The sequence below is a fragment of the Oncorhynchus mykiss genome, chromosome 9 (assembly GCF_057628025.1).
Source record: "Oncorhynchus mykiss isolate SJ-2025 chromosome 9, ASM5762802v1, whole genome shotgun sequence".
Lineage (NCBI taxonomy): Eukaryota > Metazoa > Chordata > Actinopteri > Salmoniformes > Salmonidae > Oncorhynchus > Oncorhynchus mykiss.
In genome coordinates this window covers 45,019,143-45,042,305 of record NC_143030.1, presented here as the reverse complement: position 1 = coordinate 45,042,305, position 23,163 = coordinate 45,019,143, and the positions used below count along the sequence as shown (strand labels likewise).

The window sequence follows — 23,163 nt, the reverse complement described above, 5'->3', positions numbered from 1 at the left end:
GGAAAGGAGACAAAGAAAGGAGTCTTTTGGATGATTGAGATGCAGCTCAAGTAATGGCATAGATGATTCATATCTGGATAAAGCCACTAGAGGGCAACAGGGTTCAGTGTTTGACAAAATATTACATTTCCAATGCAATGACCAGTCCCAGTCGCCAAATGCCAGTGTTCTTTACTGCACTGCACACAGTATGCCCCATTCATCCATAGCCTTTGTTTTATACTGTATAGTAGTGGTCATCTTTAAAAAATATACACTGCTCAAAAAAATAAAGGGAACACTAAAATAACACATCCTAGATCTGAATGAATGAAATATTCTTATTAAATACTTTTTTCTTTACATAGTTGAATGTGCTGACAAAATCACACAAATTATCAATGGAAATCAAATTTATCAACCCATGGAGGTCTGAATTTGGAGTCACACTCAAAATTAAAGTGGAAAACCTCACTACAGGCTGATCCAACTTTGATGTAATGTCCTTAAAGCAAGTCAAAATTAGGCTCAGTAGTGTGTGTGGCCTCCATGTGCCTGTATGACCTCCCTACAATGCCTGGGCATGCTCCTGATGAGATGGCGGATGGTCTCCTGAGGGATCTCCTCCCAGACCTGGACTAAAGCATCCGCCAACTCCTGGACAGTCTGTGGTGCAACGTGGCGTTGGTGGATGGAGCGAGACATGATGTCCCAGATGTGCTCAGTTGGATTCAGGTCTGGGGAACGGGCGGGCCAGTCCATAGCATCAATGCCTTCCTCTTGCAGGAACTGCTGACACACTCCATTCACATGAGGTCTAGCATTGTCTTGCATTCGGAGGAACCCAGGGCCAACCGCACCAGCATATGGTCTCACAAGGGGTCTGAGGATCTCATCTCGGTACCTAATGGCAGTCAGGCTACCTCTGGCGAGCACATGGAGGGCTGTGCGGCCCCCCCAAAGAAATGCCACCCCACACCATGACTGACCCTCCACCAAACCGGTCATGCTGGAGGATGTTGCAGGCAGCAGAACGTTCTCCACGGCGTCTCCAGACTCTGTCACATCTGTCACATGTGCTCAGTGTGAACCTGCTTTCATCTGTGAAGAGCACAGGGCGCCAGTAGCGAATTTGCCAATCTTGGTGTTCTCTGGCAAATGCCAAACGTCCTGCAGGGTGTTGGGCTGTAAGCACAACCCCCACCTGTAGACGTTGGGCCCTTATACCACCCTCATGGAGTCTGTTTCTGTCTGTTTGAGCAGACACATGCACATTTGTGGCCTGCTGGAGGTCATTTTGCAGGGCTCTGGCAGTGCTCCTCCTGCTCCTCCTTGCACCAAGGCGGAGGTAGCGGTCCTGCTGCTGGATTGTTGCCCTCCTACGGCCTCCTCCACGTCTCCTGATGTACTGGCCTGTCTCCTGGTAGCGCCTCCATGTCTGGACACTACGCTGACAGACACAGCAAACCTTCTTGCCACAGCTTGCATTGATGTGCTATCCTGGATGAGCTGCACTACTGAGTCACTTGTGTGGGTTGTAGACTCCGTCTCATGCTACCACTAGAGTAAAAGCACCGCCAGCATTCAAAAGTGACCAAAACATCAGCCAGGAAGCATAGGAACTGAGAAGTGGTCTGTGGTCACCACCTGCAGAACCACTCCTTTATTGGGGGTGTCTTGCTAATTGCCTATAATTTCCAACTGTTGTCTATTCCATTTGCACAACAGCATGTGAAATGTATTGTCAATCAGTGTTGCTTCCTAAGTGAACAGTTTGATTTCACAGAAGTGTGATTGACTTGGAGTTACATTGTGTTGTTTAAGTGTTCCCTTTATTTTTTTGAGCAGTGTTTTGACCCCCTTTTTCTCCCCAATTTCGATCTTGTCTCATCACTGCAACTCCCCAACAGGCTTGGGAGGTGAAGTAATGCGTTCTCCGAAACATGACCCTCCAAACCGCTAATCTTAACACCCGCCCCGCTTAACCCAGAAGCCAGCCGCACCGAGGTGTCAGAGGAAACACCGCTCAACTGACTTTGGTATTCAGCCTGCAGGTGCCCGGCCCCCCACAAGGAGTCGCTAGAGCGCAATGAGCCAAGTAAAGCTCCCCACCCCGGCCAAACACTCCCCTAACCCGGATGATGCTAGGCCAATTGTGCACCGCCCTATGGGACTCCCGGTCACAGACGGTTGTGACACAGCCTGTGATTGAACCCGGGTCTGCAGTGACGCCTCAATCAAATCATGGTGCCACTTTTGTTCACATTCTGCCCCATTTTTACATAGCGAAAAGACTGAAGTGAGCGAGCATGGACATATGTGGTGAGAGTTGGCCGATTTTGTTATGGTGGGTGCAGTTGTGCAGTGTAGTATGTTTGAGTGAGTCAGGTCAAAACTGAGACCATAGAGTATCATTAGCCTAGGTTAGTTAGGACAGTGTCATTTCTGAACTCTTCCCCCATCCATCCTCAACATCCCACAGTGCATGTGCGAGATGTTCCCCAATGCTGAGTGGGGGGCACGAGTGAAAAAGTTTGGGAACCCCTGTACTAATGTACCAATGGAGACGAAATGCCTCATATAGCTAACTACCTACAGTATATGCAATCGCAATCTTGCACTTTTCCCTGATCTTTGACAGAAGTAGCAGAGAGTAGCCTACGACAGCGCATTATGCCGACGCCACCCCTGTTGTTTGGCCCTGGAGTACGAGCGACAGTGTTGGTTGACGCGGTGTGGGGACGGGAGGCGTGACAGTAAGTCCATTGCACTTGGCCTTGGCAACTCCACCTCCACCATTTCGCCCATGTGTAGCCTACTTTGTGCACTGCCACACACACACGCACTCTGTGGTCGTTGAGCCCGTGTGCGGTCTCTCTCTCCTTTTAGCTCTAGATTAGCCATTTTCATAGGTTTTACCAACACCCCACTCTCTGTAATTCTCTCCGACTCTATCCCCCCGCACAACTTCAAGGCGATTTTCCTAGTCTTTACCCCGACGTTGTTCGTGTTTTTTATCCCGGACAGTATTTTGCTTCGTTAAAGTGTATTTTTGACAGAAGTGCGCACAGATGGAGGACTATCACAAACCCGACCAGCAGACCCTGCAGACGCTTAGGAACATCGCCAACCGGCTCCGGATCAATTCTATCAAGGCTACTACTGCGGCAGGCAGTGGGTAAGCACCATGTTTTAATTCATGCTTCAAAAAGAAAAATAAATGTGCGAAATGAGGTGTCCATGCAGGCTAAGTGATAGGTTTACATGCGTAATGACCACGGCTCGGACATTGTGCGCGTATATTACGCATCGCTCCAGAAAAGGCGAATGTTCTTTAATTTTAGCTGTCCATTTGGCATTAATATTTGACATGGATGAAATTGGGTTACATATAGATGTAGATAAAATATGCAGCCATTGTGTTATGCCTTATTATGTTGTAATAGGGATCCCGAGAGGCGCAGCGGTCTAAGGCACTGCATCTCAGTGCGATGTCCGAGCCATGGCCATTACGCATGTCCCTGGTTCGATTCCAGGCTGTATCACATCCGGCCGTGATTGGGAGGCCCATAGGGCGGCGCACAATTGGCCCAGCCTCACAATTGGCCGGGGTAGGCCGACATTGTAAATAAGAATTTGTTCTTAACTGACCTGCCTAGTTAAATAAAGGTTAAAAAAAATGGACTACTCGTTGCAGGTGCATTGTTTAAGAATGTGCAGTAGCGAATGTGCAGGCCTTTTTTTAAGTCTTTGAATTCATATTTTTTTCTGGTTATGTAAGATGTGAGCGAAAATGTGATTCAATAATGAATGGGTCGTTACACGTGGTGGCGACGTGGGGTTCGTCCGCCGCAACTAAAGGGACTGCGTTCGTGCCTGGCGCTCCAACGCGCCTGCATAAATGCAGCCTTCACCTCCCATCCTCTTCGCAGAGCGAAACGATTGGTGACGGGCTGATTTTGATGCTCGTCGGTCCACCGCGTCCTGGGCAATCTTCAGCCAATGCCCTCCCTTTCTATAATTATTTTTCAGGCTTGTCCTTTGTATATTTTTGGGGCACACGATATTCGGGTTAAGAGAAATGCCAGATAGCGGTAAATGTTGTTAGAACACATGTTATTTATATTTTGAGACATTAATTCATTCGATGTTCTTATTTCCTTAGGTCTGTTTATTACAGTGCAGTAAACAACTCACATAAAATATGCTATTGGAGGCATTATAACCAGGGACACAACCTTTTTTAGTAAATATTTCTAATTCCACATCGACAAATAAGGCCAAGGCAGAATTATACTAGTTTTTTTTGGGGGGGGGGGGGGGTTAATTTATTTGTCTTTTAGTTGATGATTTTACTTGAATACATATTTATTTTATTGATTGTCTGTTTTTAACCACCTTTCCGTTTCAGGTTGATTAAAAATCATAATTCTGGTGGGTACCTGGCACCTGTCCTCTGGTGAAGTGTTCTAAATGGCCATGCTCTGTTTGGAATCTCATAAGTTATAGATGCTTTCAAATTACGTTTTTATATTGTCTTTTTTTTTGCATTTTGCTTCGAGCACGGAGTTTTGGCGACAAAACAAAAATAAGTGTTTTTTTGCTGTCAGCTGTAATACAACTGTTGTAATTGTTGGGTGACTGAATGTGTTGAAGAGGGTCTGCCTTATGTTACCGGAAAATAGTGGATCGATTTTCGTGAATGAGTGTCGACGCTTTATTACGAGATGACGGTTACAGTTGGTACACAGGCTAATATAGGCTTAACTCCGGCACTCAATGAAGAATGAATATCAGAGTTTAAGTCGAGGTGATCAAATGCAGCCGAAGAGGCCTTTGTTTCCTCTGATCCTCCAAACAGTGTTGCGAAGTCTCGGCTCTGACTGTCAATGTGTCTGCATGCGTGTGTCTAGTGGAAATATTGGAGGGCGACATAGTAGTCAAAACTGATTGTAGGTAATTTAGTGTGTGTGTGTGTGTGTGTGTGACACTTTCCAGCTATACACTTCAGTGTGAGCTGAGCACGTGGAGGTGTGTGTGTGTTTTATTTGTGCGTGCATGTGTCAGTCAGAGCCCCTGGTCTGACCGCTTGTCCTGTCTTCTCTGGCCTCCAGTCACCCCACATCATGCTGCAGTGTGGCAGAGATCATGTCTGTGCTCTTCTTCCACACCATGAAGTACCGCCCTGAGGAACCCCGGAACATCAACAGCGACCGCTTCGTCCTCTCCAAGGTACCACTCCCCCCCCCCCCCCCCTTTAGACATCCCTAACCCCTTAACCTCCCTCTGGGGAAACACAGGTATCCCAGGCCAAGATAGTGGTGAAACGTGTACATGCACAGTCTGAAGGCTTCCAAAGGTACACTTTCCCGTATTCATTCGAAGTGATTTAACCTTAATGCCTCTGTGCTCAACCTGTCTAAATTCGATGTTATTGAGTCTGTGATAAAGTATGGCCATCAGACTCTGTTTTATCAAGTTTGTCAGAGTAGATTGGCAGAGTGGTTAGAACCCTTAGCCAGCTCAAGGGCTCTGTATCAAACTCATTCCATTTCCAAAAATCAACCTGATGAATTGATGGAAAGCTGTATGTTCATAGGATTTTTCACCAGTTCAATTGCATTGTCCAGTCTGTGCTGGGAAGAGCCAGCCATATGATTTGAGAGTTTTTAAAGGCCCAATTTGTAGAGTAAGCATGTAATCTGGTGCAGGGACCTGGGCCCTTTAGGAGACCGACCGGGAGGCGGGAATGTACTCCTACTGGGACTACTGGAATGTCATTCATTTTGGAGGTGTGGAAGGAAGAACATTTGGGATGAGTTTCTCAATCCAAGAAATGAACGTGGTCCAGGCACCAAGTGTGATACTGTATTTGAGAGTCTAACATGGGGAATAACAGCTCGGCTGTAAAAGATGGTTGTAGTGAATAGTTGAAGTCTGTTTTACATTAACTAGGGCCCTTTGTGTGTGTTCTGTCTGCATGAGGTCATGTCTCTGTGCGACGGTAACAAAGTCGTAACTTGTATCTGCGAGACTGTTCTCTCTCTCTAACTCTCTAACTCTCTAACTCTCTAACTCTCTAACTCTCTTTCTCTCTCTTTCTCTCTCTTTCTCTCTCTTTCTCTCTCTCTAACTCTCTTTCTCTCTTTCTCTCTTTCTCTCTTTCTCTCTCTCTTTCTCTCTAACTCTCTAACTCTCTAACTCTCTAACTCTCTAACTCTCTTTCTCTCTCTTTCTCTCTCTTTCTTTCTCTCTCTCTCTCTCTCTCTCTCTTTCTCTCTCTCTCTCTCTCTCTCTCTCTCTCTTTCTCTCTCTCTCTCTCTCTCTCTCTCTCTCTCTCTCTCTCTCTCTCTCTCTCTCTCTCTCTCTCTCTCTCTCTCTCTCTCTCTCTCTCTCTCTCTCTCTAACTCTCTAACTCTGTCCCTCCCTCTCTTTCTCTGTCTCTCTCTCTCTAACTCTCTCTCTCTCTATCTATCTCTCTCTAACTCTGTCCCTCCCTCTCTCTCTCTCTCTCTCTCTCTCTCTCTCTCTCTCTCTAACTCTCTAACTCTCTAACTCTGTCCCTCCCTCTCTCTCTCTCTCTCTCTAACTCTCTAACTCTCTATCTCTCTATCTATCTCTCTCTAACTCTCTAACTCTCTAACTCTGTCCCTCCCTCTCTTTCTCTGTCTCCTCCAGGGCCATGCAGCCCCGGTGCTTTACGCGATGTGGGCCGAGACAGGCTACCTGAAGGAGAGCGAACTGCTCAACCTCCGTAAGGTCGACTCCATCCTGGAGGGACACCCTGTGCCGGTGAGAATAGGAGCAGGAAGTGACCTGTCGATCCACACGACCCGACCTTGTTTGTCCCACAAATAACCTCTACGCTCCACTAACACAATGAGAGTTAGCCTTTTTAAAAGCCTGGCTTATCTTTAGCCCTTTCTTGCTCATAGACCTGTTCACCCATGACATTTTTTTTAAACTTATTTGTTAAACAGTCAAATTTATCCTCCGAAACTCTTACTTTTCCCTTTTTCAGAGCACTGGTATTCCCTTGTCGAAGAGAGGAAGTCTGAGCACACAACATACAGTCTATACAGTCCAAGGCCCCTTTTGTGTGCACGCACAGTAGCTTCCTAGTAATGCCATGCCCTGTTCACACATGCATGAGTAAGCCACTGATTCCCTCAATTAAGATTCGGTATCTCTCCATCTAATGCTTACACATTGATTTACCCTGTTGAGCTGTTAATATGACCACTGAATGAATGTGTATGTTTAGGAAGTGTGTGTATGTTTGAGAGGAAGTGTGTGTTTTGTGGACAGTGTGTGATTTTGACGGTAATGAGACCTGAATGTGGGTGTGTTATGACTGAGTAGGTAGTCTTTGTGTCGGATTAGTTTATGTCGGTGCAATTTAACAGCGTAGTTGATGTAATGTTTGATGACTTTGTTTAATGTGTAATGTGTGTTTGTTGGTGTAATGCATGTTTATTATGTGCTGTGATGTCTAACATTTGTGTGTGTGTGTGTCAACAGAAGCAGCAGTTTGTGGATGTGGCCACCGGCTCTCTTGGACAGGGTCTGGGGGCTGCCTGCGGGATGGCCTACACTGGGAAATACTTTGACAAGGCCAGGTGAGAGACCATTCTCCCACATATACACGTCTGCACATAATATGGACTTCTGCATAGGACTCAGTGACATGCTCGACACCCCTCTAAGGTCATTCTGTAGTTGCGCGGTCATACGTTGTCTGGCTATACAAGAACACACAGCGACAGACAGACCAACACACAAATAATCAGATACATAGCATAGACAAAGGGAAGTAAAGCACAAGGAAATATGTGCAATTAAATAAGTCTGATGCGCCCTACAATGAAGGTGTACTGTGATACTCGCCCGCACATAGGCAGAAAGCCGTCCCGTTCATAGACAAAAGGCATGCATGGACACAACAAACACACCTATACTCATGGTGCACACTCTCTGCGAACAACGTGACAATCTGACATTTGACATTTCACCGCCCCTATAGAGAGTAGATGCAAGGGTGTGGGGGTGTGGAGAGAGAGGCTGGCCGTTTCACGGCTGAACATGGTTTGGAAGCCAGCTTCTTTATTGTGCGCGGCGAGTTCCAGAACAGCCACGTGAACACTGGGCAGACAGCCATAGACAGCGTTCCAGGCTCCACTCTCTGTATATGACAAAAGCAGATTCCCCTTTTATATCTGAATCCATAGAAAAAGGCTAGAACAGTAGAGGGCAGCTGAGCTGTACTTTGGGGTTAGGGATAGACTTTTGAAAAACGTTTTTTTAATAGGATTTTTGTTGTTATTGCTATTCTCTGGTTTCATTTTTGGACTGTAACAGAGCAGCCTGCCGTAGAATGTACACACGGGGTGGGTTGGATGCGCTTTCTCTGCATTTTGTTCAGTCAATTCTTCTGCTCTAATAATCAGGGCTGCGAGAGAGCCTCCCTCTTTCTCCCTCTTTTGCTCTTCTCACTCCCTTATCTCTCTCACTACTAACCCTTCCTTTGTTAGTTGTTTTCCATATTATGTCTATCTCTGACAAGCTACCCAAGAAAGACCTGAAAATAGCCCATATTAATATAATAGCCTTAAAAAAATAAGGGTCATGAATTCAACAACTTGCTAACGTCAGATAACATTCATATATTAGACATTTCCGAGACTCACTTAGATAATTCCTTTGATACGGCAGTTGCAATACAAGGATATAACATCTACTGAAGAGACGGGAATGCCTATGGCGAGGTGTTGCTGTATATACTCAGGGCCATATCCCTGTAATGCTTATAGAAGATCTCATGTCAAGTGTTATTGATGTGTTGTGTTGCAGGTTCACCTGCCTCCTCTAAAACCTCTTCTTGTATCTAGATAATGTATGTGAAATGCTAGATGGTGTATTTGATGTAAACAGAGAGGTCTCTTTTCTTGGGGACCTGAATATTGACTGGTTTTCATCAAGCTGTCCGCTCAAGAGGAAGCTTCTCACTTTAACCAGTGCCTGTAATCTGTTTTAGGTTATTAATCAACCTACCAGGGTGTTTACAAACACTACAGGAACTATCAAATATCATGTATTGATCCCATTTTACTAATACTGTAGAACTTTGTTCTGAAGCTGTACCCATTGGATGTAGTGATCGCAATATTGTGGCTACATCCAGGAAAGCCAAGGTTCCTAAAGCTGGGCCTAAAATAGTGTATGAGATCATACAAAACATTTTGCCGTGACTCTTATGTGGATGATGTAAACAATGCATCTAGACACTGCACTTGACGAATTTATGACATAGCTTCTTATAATTATTGATAAACATGCACCTGTTAAGAAACTGACTGTTAGAACTGTTAAGGCTCCATGGATTGATGAGGAATTGAACAACTGTATGGTTGAAAGAGATGGGGAAAAAGGAGTGGCTAATAAGTCTGACTTACTGCAAATTTAGATATTTTGCGACTAAACTTAACAAAAAGAAGAAACTGTATTATGAAGCCAAGATCAATGATTTAAAGAATTTTGGAAAATAAGTTGTACTTTAAATTAAATTAGGGCTTAAATACAAATTCAACTACATTTTTCATCGAATCAGATGGCGTATTCATCACAAATCCATTTGATATTGTCAATATTTTTTTTATATATATTTTTATATATATATTTTTTACCCCCTTTTTCTCCCCAATTTCGTGGTATCCAGTTGTTAGCAGTTACTGTCTTGTCTCATCGCTACAACTCCCGTACGGGCTCGGGAGAGGTGAAGGTCGAGAGCCATGCGTCCTTCAGAAACACAACCCAACCAAGCCACACTGCTTTTTAACACAGTGCGCATCCAACCCGGAAGCCAGCCGCACCAATGTGTCGGAGAAAACACCGTACACCTAGCGACCTGGTCAGCATGCACTGCACACGGCCCGCCACAGGAGTCGCTAGTGCCCGATGAGACCAGGATATCCCTGCCAGCCAAACCCTCCCTAACCCGGACGACGCTAGGCCAATTGTGCGCCGCCCCATGGACCTCCCGGTCGCGGCCGGCTGCAACAGAGCCTGTGCTCGAACCCAGAGTCTCTGGTGGCACAGCTAGCACTGTGATGCAGTGATTGTCAATTATTTTAAGGATGATTTAATTGCCAAAGTGGGCAAACTTAGGCTGGAAATGCCAACAACAAGCAGTGAGCCATCGTTCTCATGCATTAAACGAATAATGAAAAAAACATTGTACGTTTGAATCTTGTAAAGTTAGTGTGGGAGAGGTGGAAACATTTATTGTTATCGATCAACAATGGCAAACCTCCTGGCATTGACAAATTAGATGGAAAACTACTGAGAATGGTAGCTGACTCTATAGCCACTCCTATATGTCATATCTTTCATCTGAGCCTAGAGGAAAGAGTTTGTCCTCAGGCCTGGAGGGAAGCCAAAGTCAAGAATGGTAAAGCGGCCTTTACTGTTTCTAACAGCCAACCTATCAGCTTGCTTAAGCAAACTGTTGGGGAAAAAATGTGTTTGACCAAATACAATGCTATTTTTCTGTAAACAAATTAATAAGACTTTCAGCATGCTTATAGAGAAGGGCACGCAACATGTACTGCACTGACACAAATGACTGATGGATTGGTTGAAATAAATATTGTGGGAGCTGTGCTGTTAGATTTCAGTAACGTCTTTGATATTATTGACCAGAACCTTGTTGTTGAAAAACCTCTCCCATATTGTGGAATCAGAGCTATCTATCTAATAGAACACATAGTTTTCTTTATTGGATGCTTCTCTGATGTTAAACATTTAAAGTGTGGTGTATCGCAGGGCAGCTCTCTTGGCCCTCTACTCTTTTCTATTTTTATCAATGACCTGCCACTGGCAATTAACAAAGCCTGTTTGTCCATGTATGCTGATGATTCAACCCTATACGCATGCGTCAGCAACCACAGCTAGTAAAGTCACTGCAACCGTAAACAAAGAGTTGCAGTCAGTTTTAGAATGGGTGGCCAGTAATAAACCGGTCCAGAACATCTCTAAAACTAATTGCATTGTATCTGATACAAATCATTCCCGAAGTTCTAGACCTGTGGCTGTTGAGCAAATTGAGGAGACTAAATTACTTTGGTTGTAAAACGGTCAGGTTCTAAACATCTTGACTCGATGGTTGTAAAGATTGGGAGAGATCTGTCCGTGATGCTCTGCACCACACTCCACAAGGCAAGTCTTGATTACTGTCCAGTCATCTGGTCATGTGCTGCAAAGAATGACCTAGTTAGGCTGCAGCTGGCCCAGAATAGAGTGGCACGTTTTGCTCTTCATTGTAATCAAAGGGCTAATATCAATACTATGCATGCCAGTCTCTTGGCTAAGAGAATTGTTTGCATAGTTAACTTACACACAGCACTGACACACACACGTAACCCACCAGACATGCCACCAGGGGTCTTTTCACAGCCCCCGGGTCCATAACAAATCCAAGGAAACATACAGTATTATACAGAGCCATGAGTGCATGGAACTCCCTTACATCTAATATAGCGCAAGTGAACAGCAAACCTGTTTTTTTTTTTAAACAAATAAAGCAACACCTCACGGCACAACGCCTCCCCCATGTGACCTACTTACGTATGTGTAACTGATAGATGCAAACACACACACACTACATGTTAATGTATGTCAATTGTAAAGTATTTAGTCTGTAATGTATTTGTTATTATGTGTCGGACCCCAGTATGACTAGCTGTGGCCATTGGCATCGGCTAACGGGGATCCTAATGAAATCAACAACAACAAGAGAGCGTGCTCTCATCCAGCCTTAACTCTGACTTGTCTGTAATGTATGACTGCTTTTGTTACAAACTCTTCCTCTTATGGTCTGTGGCCCCAAAACATACAGCCCTACATGCTTAGGCCAGTGTCACGGATAAAGGGAGTGATCCATGACTCAAATGACTGAATGTGTCAAATACACTTAGCGGGAGGGTGAGGATTAGTGAGTCAAAATGCCACATTACAGCTTTAAACCCTCACTGTTTAATTGATTCAGCAAATGGCGTTTGAATATGATTATCCATGCTTAGCTGATCAAAGTGCAACGTAAAACAATTTGGCGCAGGTTCACAAGGGTGTGCGTGGAGACAACGTTTCCCTGTTGTTGGGTCTATGTTTGACAGAACGCCCTGAGGGCGCTCGGTACAGGTTTGGACTGTGAGCTGTCAGTTTGATGTGTTCTGTTCTCACCCCTCTAATACTCTCACCTTGTACTCTCCCTGGGGCAATGCTGTGGCATTATATGAGAGAGGGAGAGATCTCTCTGTCTGAAGAGATCAGCTTTAGACTAGACTGCTCGCCTCAAACCAATGCATTATGGTAAAATACAATATGGGTTGATCCATAACCTGTCTAAATAGAAGGTTAAATTAAAGGTTAGACTGCGTAGTTATCCTGTTACACGCATGAAGGTGTATTTTACATATGATTATTATCTATTGTCTTTCAAAGGCTTTGTGTGTTTGAACAAGGTCTCGATCTCTGTGCTACGAGGGGCACCCAAACTCCTAACTAATCCAGGCAGTGCTTTAGAGTTTAGAGCTGCAGAAGCTCAGTAATCCCTCAGAATGTGTAGGATACACTCTCCTGTGTGTGTGTGTTGTCTTAAGTGCATACCTACACACACACACACGCCGTTATGCACATTTGAAGGGTTACCTCAGTTGGGTTACCATTGTGTGTGTGTGTGTGTGTGTGTGTGTGTGTGTGACGGTTGTCTTAAGAGTGCCCCGACCTAATGCCCTGTTGGCATAGCCTTTGACAGCCAGCGATTTTATTAGGGATGGCAAAACGTTAATCTGTGAAAAGCTTTTGACTTTGTGTAAATAGCTCTCTTCCAACAGTGTCATTCCTCCAAAACAATAGAGTAGTCATTTATCCATTCATATGTTGATATCTACTTTTGTCCATGTAATTAACGAGCTACATAATCACCATTATCATCAACTCATATGTTATAACAACCAGTCAGTCAACACACTGCTATTGTATCATATACACTATATAAACAAAAGTATGTGGACACCTCTTCAAATTAGTGATTCGGCTGAAATGCTCAGCCGCAAAGTGATAGGTCACACAAGCTCACAGAACAGGACCCTCGAGTGCTGAAGCACATAGCGCGTAAGAATCATCTGTCCTCGGTTGCAACGCTCAATACCGAGTTCCCAACTGCCTCTGGAAGCAATGTCAGCACAATAACTGATAGGAGCTTCATGAAATGGGTTTCCATGGCTGAGCAGCTGCACACAAGCCTAAGATCACCATGCGCAAATCCAAGCGTGGGCTTGAGTGGTGTGAAGCTCGCCGCCATTGGACTCTGGAACAGAGGAAACGTGTTCTCTGGAGTGATGAATCACGCTTCACCATCTGACAGTCCAACTGATAAATCTGGGTTTGGCAGACATCAGGAGAACGCTTCCTGCCCAAATGCATATTGTCAACTGTAAAGTTTGGTGGATGTGGAATAATGGTCTGAGGCTGTTTTTCATGGTTCAGGCTAGGCCCCTTCGTTCCAGTGAAGGTAAATCTTAACGCTACAGCATACACTAGACGATGCTGTGCTTCCAAATTTGTGGCAACTGTTTGGGGAAGTCCCTTTCCTGTTTCAGCATGACAATGCACCCATGCACAAAGCGAGGTCCATACAGAAATGGTTTGTCAAGATCACTGTGGAAGAACTTGACTGGCATGCATTGAGTCCTGACCTCAACCCCATCGAACACCTTTGGGATGAATTGGAATGCCGACTACAAGCCAGGCCTAGTTGCCCAACATCAGTTCCTTCCTTGTAGAGTGGAGTCTGTTTATAGTAGCAAATGACGGGACCAACTCCATATTAATGCCCATGATTTTGGAAATAGATGTTCAACGAGCAAGTGTCCACATACTTTTGGTCATGTTTAGTGTACCATCATGTAAGCCTATTAGATTGTGTTGATTTAAATTGCATTGCAGCTCAGAGGTAGCCAGTGTGTTGGTGCAGGGAAGGGCTTTCTGTCTGTCTGTGAGTCGTGAGAGGTGCTGCAGCTCCCCTGAGGCGAGACTAACTGAGAGTAACCGGGAGGGAGGATGTTAAACGGTATCTGGTCCAGGTGTCTGTGGCTCCCTCTCTGGGCTCCGGAATGCTGTCCGGTTCGGAATGCGTGCCGTAATGCGTCGTGTCTCGGCCGATCTTCTCGCTTTAATGAGAATGTGTCTATTTGACTGGAAAGCTGTCAGGCCCTGTTAACCATGCAGGGTGATGGGAGCTCCGAGAGGGTTTCAACTGTTCCTGTTCGCTCTTTATTCGGGGAGGGCGGTTGAGGGGCGGCCTCATTTCGAAGATGAAGGATGGGGGTTGTGTGGACAAATTTCTGCCGGAAGGGGAGGAGATGTTAAGGGAAAGTGTTATAGTTCTGCACCTTTTTGTGATGCATTTCATCCCTTAGTCAAGTGGTAATCAATTGAAAATTGTGGATTAGTCATATTACTCTACATGTTTATTAGTGTTTATTTATTACAAAAGCTTTACTGCTGTGATCTTGCGTCTAATTCTGTCTGTCTGTCTGTCTCTCCGTAGCTACAGTGTGTACTGCCTGCTGGGTGATGGGGAGATGTCTGAGGGCTCGGTGTGGGAGGCCATGGCTTTCGCCTCTTACTACCAGCTGGACAACCTGGTGGCCATCCTGGACATCAACCGTCTGGGACAGAGTGACCCGGCTCCCCTGCAGCACCATGTGGAGAAGTACCAGAAACGCTGCGAAGCCTTCGGGTGAGTGCTGGGAGAAAGTCTGTCCTAGAACATGTGTGGCCTAGAGACCGTGAAAGTGGGCCTGAGAATGTAAATGACTCCCACCAATTTTTCCCTGGTGTGTGTATGTGTTTGTAGGTGGAATGCCATCATTGTGGACGGGCACAGTGTGGACGAGCTGACTAAGGTTCTGAGCCAACCCCGTCACCAGCCCACCGCCATCGTAGCCAAAACCATCAAGGGGAAGGGAATCCCAGGTACACACTCCCCAACAGTAATACAGCTCAGAAACTGAATCCCATGCGCCCCTATAGGTACTAGTACAGACGGGTTCACCCAGAGACTAACCAAACCCTAATACTATACCGGGGGGGTGAGATGGAAACCCTGCTATAGCAGCACTACCTTTTCCTGAAATATACTAACACTGCTTGATTGGGACACTGACAGACTCCCCTCTACCCATCCACATTCCAAAATATCTGTGGTGCTCGGCTGCTGCTTTGTAATCAATACCTACTATCAAACCCAGCTAATCCTAAAATCAAAAAGGCATAATCTGTGCCTGTCCCTTAAAAGACATAAAGTTATGTCTGATGGACCTGAATAAGCCCTCCCTGTCTCCTCTGAGGGGCACCTAAACCTGTGGTAATCTGGGCAGTGCTTTAGAGATGTAGCTGCAGCAGCCTGTTAATCCCTCTGCATGTGTAGGACACACTCAGATCACTGGCCTTTGTCTGGTTGTTGTCAGTCGGGCTTTTGATGTGGAGCCCTGACCTATGGAATTGTCTTTTGATGGCCACTCATGTGTAAGGCTTTGTGATGAGAGGGGGGGGGTGGGGGGAGGGGGCGTTGAGGAATACGTCATTTACGATCATTCGGTGCTGGTATCATCAAACGGATATATAAAATGAGCAGATTGCCCACCAATCGATGCACTGCTTATATACATACTAAAGCCGTATTCTCTGTGTGTGTTATAGCTGCGGAGGACAAGATGGGCTGGCATGGGAAGCCCCTGCCTAAGGAGATGGCTGAGGGGGTGCTGAAGGACATCCAGGCGCGCATCATGAACAGTAATAAGCGCCTGTACCCCGCTACGCCCACTGAGGACGCCCCGCCCGTCAGCCTGCGCAACGTTCGCATGCCCAGCGCACCCAGCTACAAACTCGGAGAGAAGGTGCGTGTACTTGAGAGGGAGCAAGAGCGTTTGAGAGAGAGAGAGACTCTTTAAGTCCTGGAACAAGGCACGGGCACTATCTGAACTTACGGTGATGGACGGCTACACTGACCTGTTTAAAATAAAAATGAACTAACCCATTGGTTGTGTTTGGCTCCAGATTGCCACGCGGAAGGCCTATGGCATGGCTCTGGCTAAGCTAGGCCGCTACAACGAGCATGTGGTGGCTCTGGATGGCGACACCAAGAACTCCACCTTCTCTGAGCTCTTTAAGAACGAGCACCCCGAACGCTACGTCGAGTGCTACATTGCCGAGCAGAACATGGTAAGCTTAGCCGACACCCAATGCCACATATCTGACCCGAAAAAAATGTCCTCTTCTGCTTCTTTTCACCCGCGTGTGAATTATTCACCTCTGACATTCAGAGTGCCACACCCACACTTCTAGGGCCTGGATCCATCTACCTGGTTGGCTAAGAGACCTATTAATTCGTAATGTCTCAGCATGATTCCAGTGGCAGTTCCTTCAGAGGCATCACTGGCAGGTGTAATGTGGCTGTATTGTGGCCTGTGACTCGTTGTGACTCCCACACAATAGAGAAGTAAAATATAGATCAGATGTTATTTAGATGAATTCTTTACCCTGGCCGTGCTGTCACATCAAATATTATTAAGGGATTGGAACATTTTAATGCTTTGCTGGATTTCTGAGTATCCTGTTGTTTGTTCCTGACAACGATAATGCTCTATGCTAGCTGACGAAACTTTGCTTTGCTGTACCTAATGTACATTTGTTTAAACCACCAATGCATTGTATTTTCGTGAGTAAAAGCTCTCACTGACCATGTCTCACACAGGCCCCATTCCCTTAGCAAGGCCTCATGGGGAACAGAATGGGATTTCTCAGGGCTAACAGGAAATGAAATGGGACAAACAGAACATTTCCCCCCCGTATGAATTGAAAGATGCTGGCTCCCTTCTTATGTGTCTAAAGATTGACTTGAGGCACTTTGGGCAGACTGTGAGAACACAAGTTGCTCAGGCTTCTATCTGGTCTTTGTAATCATGAACACCGCTTTCCTCCCTCTCCTCCTCTGTCAGGTGAGCATTGCGGTGGGCTGTGCCACGCGGGACCGCAACGTGGTGTTCGCCAGCACCTTCGCCACCTTCTTCACGCGTGCCTACGACCAGCTTCGCATGGCCGCCATCTCCGAGAGCAACATCAACCTGTGTGGCTCCCACTGCGGCGTGTCCATCGGTCAGTCCGCCCACTGACCTTTGACCACCCCCCCCCCTAGTGAACTGTCTGTGTAGTGACCCCTGTGACTTCCTCACTGTGACCCTGACGTAGCTCTCAGCACTTGTTCCTCTGGGACTGATTCAGCCCACTGCAGAAGACTTGGCTTACTGTCACACAGTGCTTCCCCTAAAACTGTTTAGGTGGAGAGGGCCTTTGGCTTCAGTTGGTTTCGACCAAACATTTTGGTAACAATCCTGCAGTGGGTTGAATCGTTCCCTCGTTGTTGACCTCGCGTCGTATAATCCTGTATTATTTCCTGAATCCTGAACTTTGCTTTTGTTTCTTCACATCTTCCTTCCATCTATTAATGTATCAGTGTGGCACCGGCCAGCACTCGTTCCCTCCCTCCCCCCCTCTCTCTCTGTGTCACGGAAGTGGTGGTGGCGGGGCGGCCAGGCTTCCTTTTGGTTCCTCAGGTACATTGCATGCCCACGCCGACTCGCCCCACTGAACGCATGCCTGCCCTGTAGCTTTCACTTTCAGCAGCCCCAAACACGCCAAGTGTTGTTCTGTCTGACTTGCGCGCGCGCGCGTGTGTGTGTGTGTGTACGTGCGTGTGTGTGTGTGTTCTAGGAGAGGATGGTCCTTCTCAGATGGGCCTCGAAGACATTGCCATGTTCAGAGCCATTCCCACGGCAACCATTTTCTACCCTAGCGACGGCGTGTCCACTGAGAAAGCTGTGGAGCTGGCCGCCAACACGAAGGTACTCAGAACCCTCTCTATCACATCTGCCTCTTGCTTTGCGCCCACTCTGCAATATGGTGGTAGGCCGTCATTGTCAATAAGAATTTCTTAACTGCCTAGTGAAATGAAGGTTAAATGAACCAAATATATTGTGTTCACACAGCTGCTGAGTGTGACTCTGTTTTAATAAAGCGGTCTGATAAATGACAAGGTAATGAAAGTCCAGAGGCCGATTTGACACGTTTCATCTGTGCTCCAGGGTGTGTGTTTCATCAGAACCAGTCGCCCAGAGAACACTGTTCTTTACAACAGCAACGAGGACTTTCATGTGGGACAGGCGAAGGTATGGAGACCAATTATGTTATTTTTTTTACTGCACTGCCCCTTTAAAGACTTACAACTGTCTTAGAGTACTTACATGCTTGCGACATTATTTGAATTGAAACATGCCTAGATAATAGAAACATGCCTAGATAATAGAAACCTCCATCCCTTGTCCACCAGGTTGTGTACAAGACCAGCGATGATCATGTGACGGTGATCGGAGCGGGCGTGACCCTTCATGAGGCACTGGCAGCTGCTGAAATGCTAAAGAAGGGTACAGAACCGGAATTTTGAAAAGTTACATAGATCCGTCACAGTAACTCGGTCTATATTCTACATTTGCTGTCAGTAAATGTGCTCTTTACCAAGGCGCTGATGGCATCAACGTCTTCTGAGTGACATATGCACGCACACACACAAACATGCTGACACTTTGTTGTGAGATTGGTCCCATTAAGGCATTGGACCGTTCATCGTGATCTGGAGCAGGGATGGGCAACTGGCGGCCCTTTTTGAAGGCTCTCAGATGGAGATATATACTGTGTATATATACAGTGCATTCAGAAAGTATTCAGACCCCTTGACTTTTTCCAAATTTTGTTACGTTATAGCCTTATTCTACACACAATACCCATAATGACAAAGCAAAAACAGGTTTTTATCATTTTTTGCAAATGCATATTACAAAACTTTTTTACATAAGTATTCAGACGCTAGTTTTTTTCCCCTCATCAATCTACACATAATACCACATCATTTTTTGCAAATTTAAAACTGAAATATCACATTTACATAAGTATTCAGACCCTTTACTCAGTACTTTGTTGAAGCACCTTTGGCAGTGATTACAGCCTCGAGTCTTCTTGGGTATGACGCTACAAGCTTGACACACCTGTATTTGGGGAGTTTCTCCCATTCTTCTCTGCAGATCCTCTCAAGCTGTGTCAGGTTGGATGGGGAGTGTTGCTGCACAGCTATCTTCAGGTCTTTCCAGACATGTCAAATCAAAATCAAATGTTATCGTCACATACGCGTGTTTAGCAGATGTTAGTGCGGGTGTAGCGAAACGCTTGTTTGACCAGGTTCAAGTCCGGGCTCTGGCTGGGCCACTCAAGTACATTCAGAGTATTGTCCCGAAGCCACTCCTGCGTTGTCCTGGCTGTGTGCTTAGGGTCTTTGTCCTGTTGGAAGGTGATCCTTCGCCCCAGTCTGAGGTCCTGAGCTCTCTGGAGCAAGGATCTCTCTGTACTTTGCTCCGTTCATCTTTGCCTTGACCCTGACTAGTCTACCAGTCCCTGCCACTGAAAAACATCCCCACAGCATGATGCTGCCACCACCATGCATCACAGTAGAGATGGTGCCAGGTTTCCTCCAGACGTAATGCTTGGCATTCAGGTCAAAATATTTCAATCTTGGTTTCTCATGGTCTGAGATTTCTTTAGGTACCTTTTGGCAAACTCCAAGCAGGCTGTCATGCGCCTTTTACTGAGGAGTGGCTTCTGTCTGGCCACTGTACCATAAAGGCCCGATTGATGGAATGCTACAGAGATGGTTGTCCTTCTGGAAGGTTCTCCATCTCCACAGAAGAACTCTGGATCTCTGTCAGAGTGACCACTGGGTTCTTGGTCACCTCCCTGACCAAGGCCCTTCTCCCCCGATTGCTCAGTTTGGCTGGGCGGCAAAGCTCTAAGAAGTCTTGGTGGTTCCAAACTTCTTCCATTTAAAAAAGATGGAGGCCACTGTGTTCTTGGGGACCTTCAATGCTGCAGGAATTGTTTGGTACCCTTCCCCAGATCTGTGCCTTGACACAATCCTGTCTCGGAGCTCTACGGACAATTCCTTTGACCTCATGGCTTGGTTTTTGCTCTGACATGCACGATGATCAATGAGCTCAATTTCGAGTATCATAGCAAAGGGTCTGAATATTTGTGAAAATAAGGTGTTTTTTTATTTTTATACATTTGCAAACATTTCTAAACCTGTTTTCGCTTTGTCATTATGGGGTATTGTGTGGTAAATTGATGAGTTTTTTTTATTTATTTAATCCATTTTAGAATACGGCTGTAACGTAACAAAATGTGGAATAAGTCAAGTGGCCTGAATACTTTTTTATCTATCTAAACTTGTTATCATGGTCAAATTACCATTTGATTTTGTTAGACTCACTCAAATATAATCTAAAAAATTGCAAATATTTCTCTCCACCCTATGGCAAAATGTGTAGAATTGCAGCAAACTTGCTTTAAAACGGCAACATTTTCTGTACACCCTATGGCAAAATGTGGAGATTTTGCACAAAATTAACTCTAAAACATAAAAATAATTCTCTCCACTGTCAAGAGCGGGGTCAGTAAAATGGATGTGGGTATGCAGACCTGCAAGCAACTGCGGCCCCTCATGAGTTCTGATTTTTTTTTATGTCCCCCACCCCCGTGAAAGTCACTCATCCCTGATCTGGAGTATATGCCAACTGTATTGGCACTATTTTAATACGCATTTACACCCCAACATCTGAATCAGAGTGCTCCGGCATTGACAAATGTCGGGATATCTCTCTACTCTCTCTCTTGTATTGGTTAAGAGGAATTATGATTTCACATTGACTGAGTCCTATTAGTCCTTTTCTGTGGCTCATTGCATGATCTTGTGTTTTGTCAGAGAGGATCAACATTCGAGTGATTGACCCTTTCACCATCAAGCCTCTGGACTCCAAGACCATCGTCGAGCACGCCAAGGCCACCAGGGGACGCATCATCACAGTGGAGGACCACTACTACGAGGGTGGGTACTCTGCGCGCACACAGGCTGCCTTCTGAACGCCGGTTATTTAATTCCAGTGGCGGAGTGCCTCTGAGGTATGTAGTAACAGATATAACATTATGGAGTTGCCAGGCATTCCTCTGATTTGTGGTTAACGCGCTCTGATATTGAGAAGTGACATGGCTGCAGTATTTGAGCATGTGGAAGAGGAGAGACTAGCATCCCTCAGTGTTTTTCCACTTCAGCTCTGCTCTGGCCTTTGGGCTTTCACTGACCTAGAAAACAGGAAGGGGGGGGGGGGGGGCACAAGTCCAAAAGTGTGTATGTGTGGTTTTATTTTGGCACAGTTGCCTTATTTGTCCCTTGGGATTTATACAGTCCGTTGATGGAACTAAACAAAGAAAGGAATGAGCACAGCCACAGTCAGCATCTTAACATTAACTAACCCCCCCAACCTCCAGAGTGGTGCAGCGGTCTAAAGCACTGCATCACAGCATCTACACACACCCTGGTTCGATTCCAGGCTGTATCACAACTGGCCGTGATTGGGAGGCCCAGCGTTGTCCGGGTTTGGCCGGTGCAGACCAAACCCTAACTAGGCAAGTCAGTTCTTAACTGACTACCAATCCCCACCCCCATCTATACATGAGCATGAATAGTGTATTGTGACAGGTGAGCATGCAAGGGCGAGGTGGGGGGACGGGGGTGGGCGTCCACTCAGAGCCACAGGGGGTGGGAGGACCATGTGTGAGGGAGAGGAAGGGGAGGCTGTGTTTGGGGAGTTAGCGGGGCTGTATGGAGAGACCCAGACCTCAAGAACCCCCATAGTGCAGATGGCTACTACAGTAAAGTGGTAGAACGCCCTCTCTCACCCCCCGGCCCCCCTTCGCCACCCCGGCCTGATTGTCAGTCAATGAGTGGGTGGTGGCAAGGCCTGTCGGGGAGGCTCAGGTGCCAGAGCTGCTCAGTGGGCTGTTGAGGTGTCAGTGATACAGGGTCAGTGGATTGGAAGACAAAATCGATGTATAGATTGGACTGACTGGCCAGCTACTGTACATGCTGTACAGCAAAGCAGGGTTTCACTGCACAAAGACAGACCACTCAGTTTGAGAAGGATGTAAGATGTAGTCTTAGCACTTAACACACTAGTGCTCCCTAGTCTTACACTTTGTGACAAATGTTGTTATAAAAATGGCTACCATAGAAATGTGATTGACTGACATGTGGTTGTAATTATTTAGGGGGCCTGGGAGAGGCCGTGTGTTCAGCTGTGGTAAATGAGACGGGCTTCAATGTGCACCGTATGGCCGTGGCCCACGTTCCCCGCAGCGGCAAACCCACTGAGCTCCTCAAGATCTTCGGCATCGACCGCGACGCCATCGTGCAGGCCGTCCGCAAGATGCTCAGCAGCTCCGCCAACGCCAAGTAGACCACTACCGCTGCCACGGCACCATTGTCATGGAAACCTCAACAGGGAAGCACTTCTGGCCACACCCGCTCTCCCTCTCTGAGAATAAGAAGTATGAATCAAATAATAATAACTGTCAATGTGGTTTTGAACCTTGACCCCTTTTAAGTTCAGTACCCCCACTCCACCCCAGAGAAAGTAATGAGTACTGCTGTCGTCTAAGTAAGCAGTGAATGTTTTTTTGAGTAATTTTTGTCCCCCCCCCAAAAAATCCACATTGGACACACCCCGCGTGAGTGTGTGGACATGGGTCTGGTGTAGAGCACTGTTTTTAGCCCCTCCTGACGGGGACTTCACACCAATAAAGGAATGGTTTCTTCACATCCCTTGTCTGTTTTTTTTCATGTCTTGTTCTTGCAGGATGTCATGTCCATAATCAAATACCGACATTCACACACACACACACACACACACACACACACACACACCTACAGAGCATAGCCTACATGGCAACACACACATCGACTTGAGCCACACCTGATTCATTCTGGTGCAGTGTGACTGCTAAGAGTTTGGACCATAGGGCCCTGTCTGCATTGAGAGCTGAACATACAAGCACATAACCACCATGTGCTGTGCATATTTCATGTGTGTTCAATAATTGAAAAGCCTATTGAAAGATTCAAGACCACTGCATTGTGTGCAGACAGAGATGCTCTTTAAACATCGGGGTCATCCATCAAGATGA

At 46.1% G+C, this 23,163-nt stretch overlaps 1 protein-coding gene across 1 annotated transcript; it reads left to right on the top strand.

Moving 5' to 3' along the window:
- Positions 1 to 1,889: 1,889 nt before the first annotated feature.
- Positions 1,890 to 22,796, top strand: LOC110531170 (transketolase). Its single transcript, XM_036987976.2, has 14 exons — positions 1,890 to 3,157; positions 5,094 to 5,211; positions 6,658 to 6,771; positions 7,501 to 7,598; positions 14,588 to 14,779; positions 14,897 to 15,015; positions 15,742 to 15,938; positions 16,099 to 16,263; positions 17,040 to 17,196; positions 17,812 to 17,942; positions 18,183 to 18,266; positions 18,428 to 18,521; positions 20,906 to 21,028; positions 22,249 to 22,796. Exons 1-14 carry the CDS (start codon positions 3,051 to 3,053, stop codon positions 22,434 to 22,436), a joined length of 1,887 nt encoding a protein of 628 aa, XP_036843871.2. The 5' UTR covers positions 1,890 to 3,050; the 3' UTR covers positions 22,437 to 22,796.
- Positions 22,797 to 23,163: the final 367 nt, after the last annotated feature.

Excerpts from the sequence above, each read along its gene's own strand:
- LOC110531170 (XM_036987976.2), top strand. The coding sequence starts at position 3,051 with ATGGAGGACTATCACAAACCCGACCAGCAGACCCTGCAGACGCTTAGG. Across the intron at positions 17,197-17,811 it reads CCACTGCGGCGTGTCCATCG|GAGAGGATGGTCCTTCTCAG; the intron begins GTCAGTCCGCCC and ends TGTGTGTTCTAG. Across the intron at positions 21,029-22,248 it reads GGAGGACCACTACTACGAGG|GGGGCCTGGGAGAGGCCGTG; the intron begins GTGGGTACTCTG and ends GTAATTATTTAG.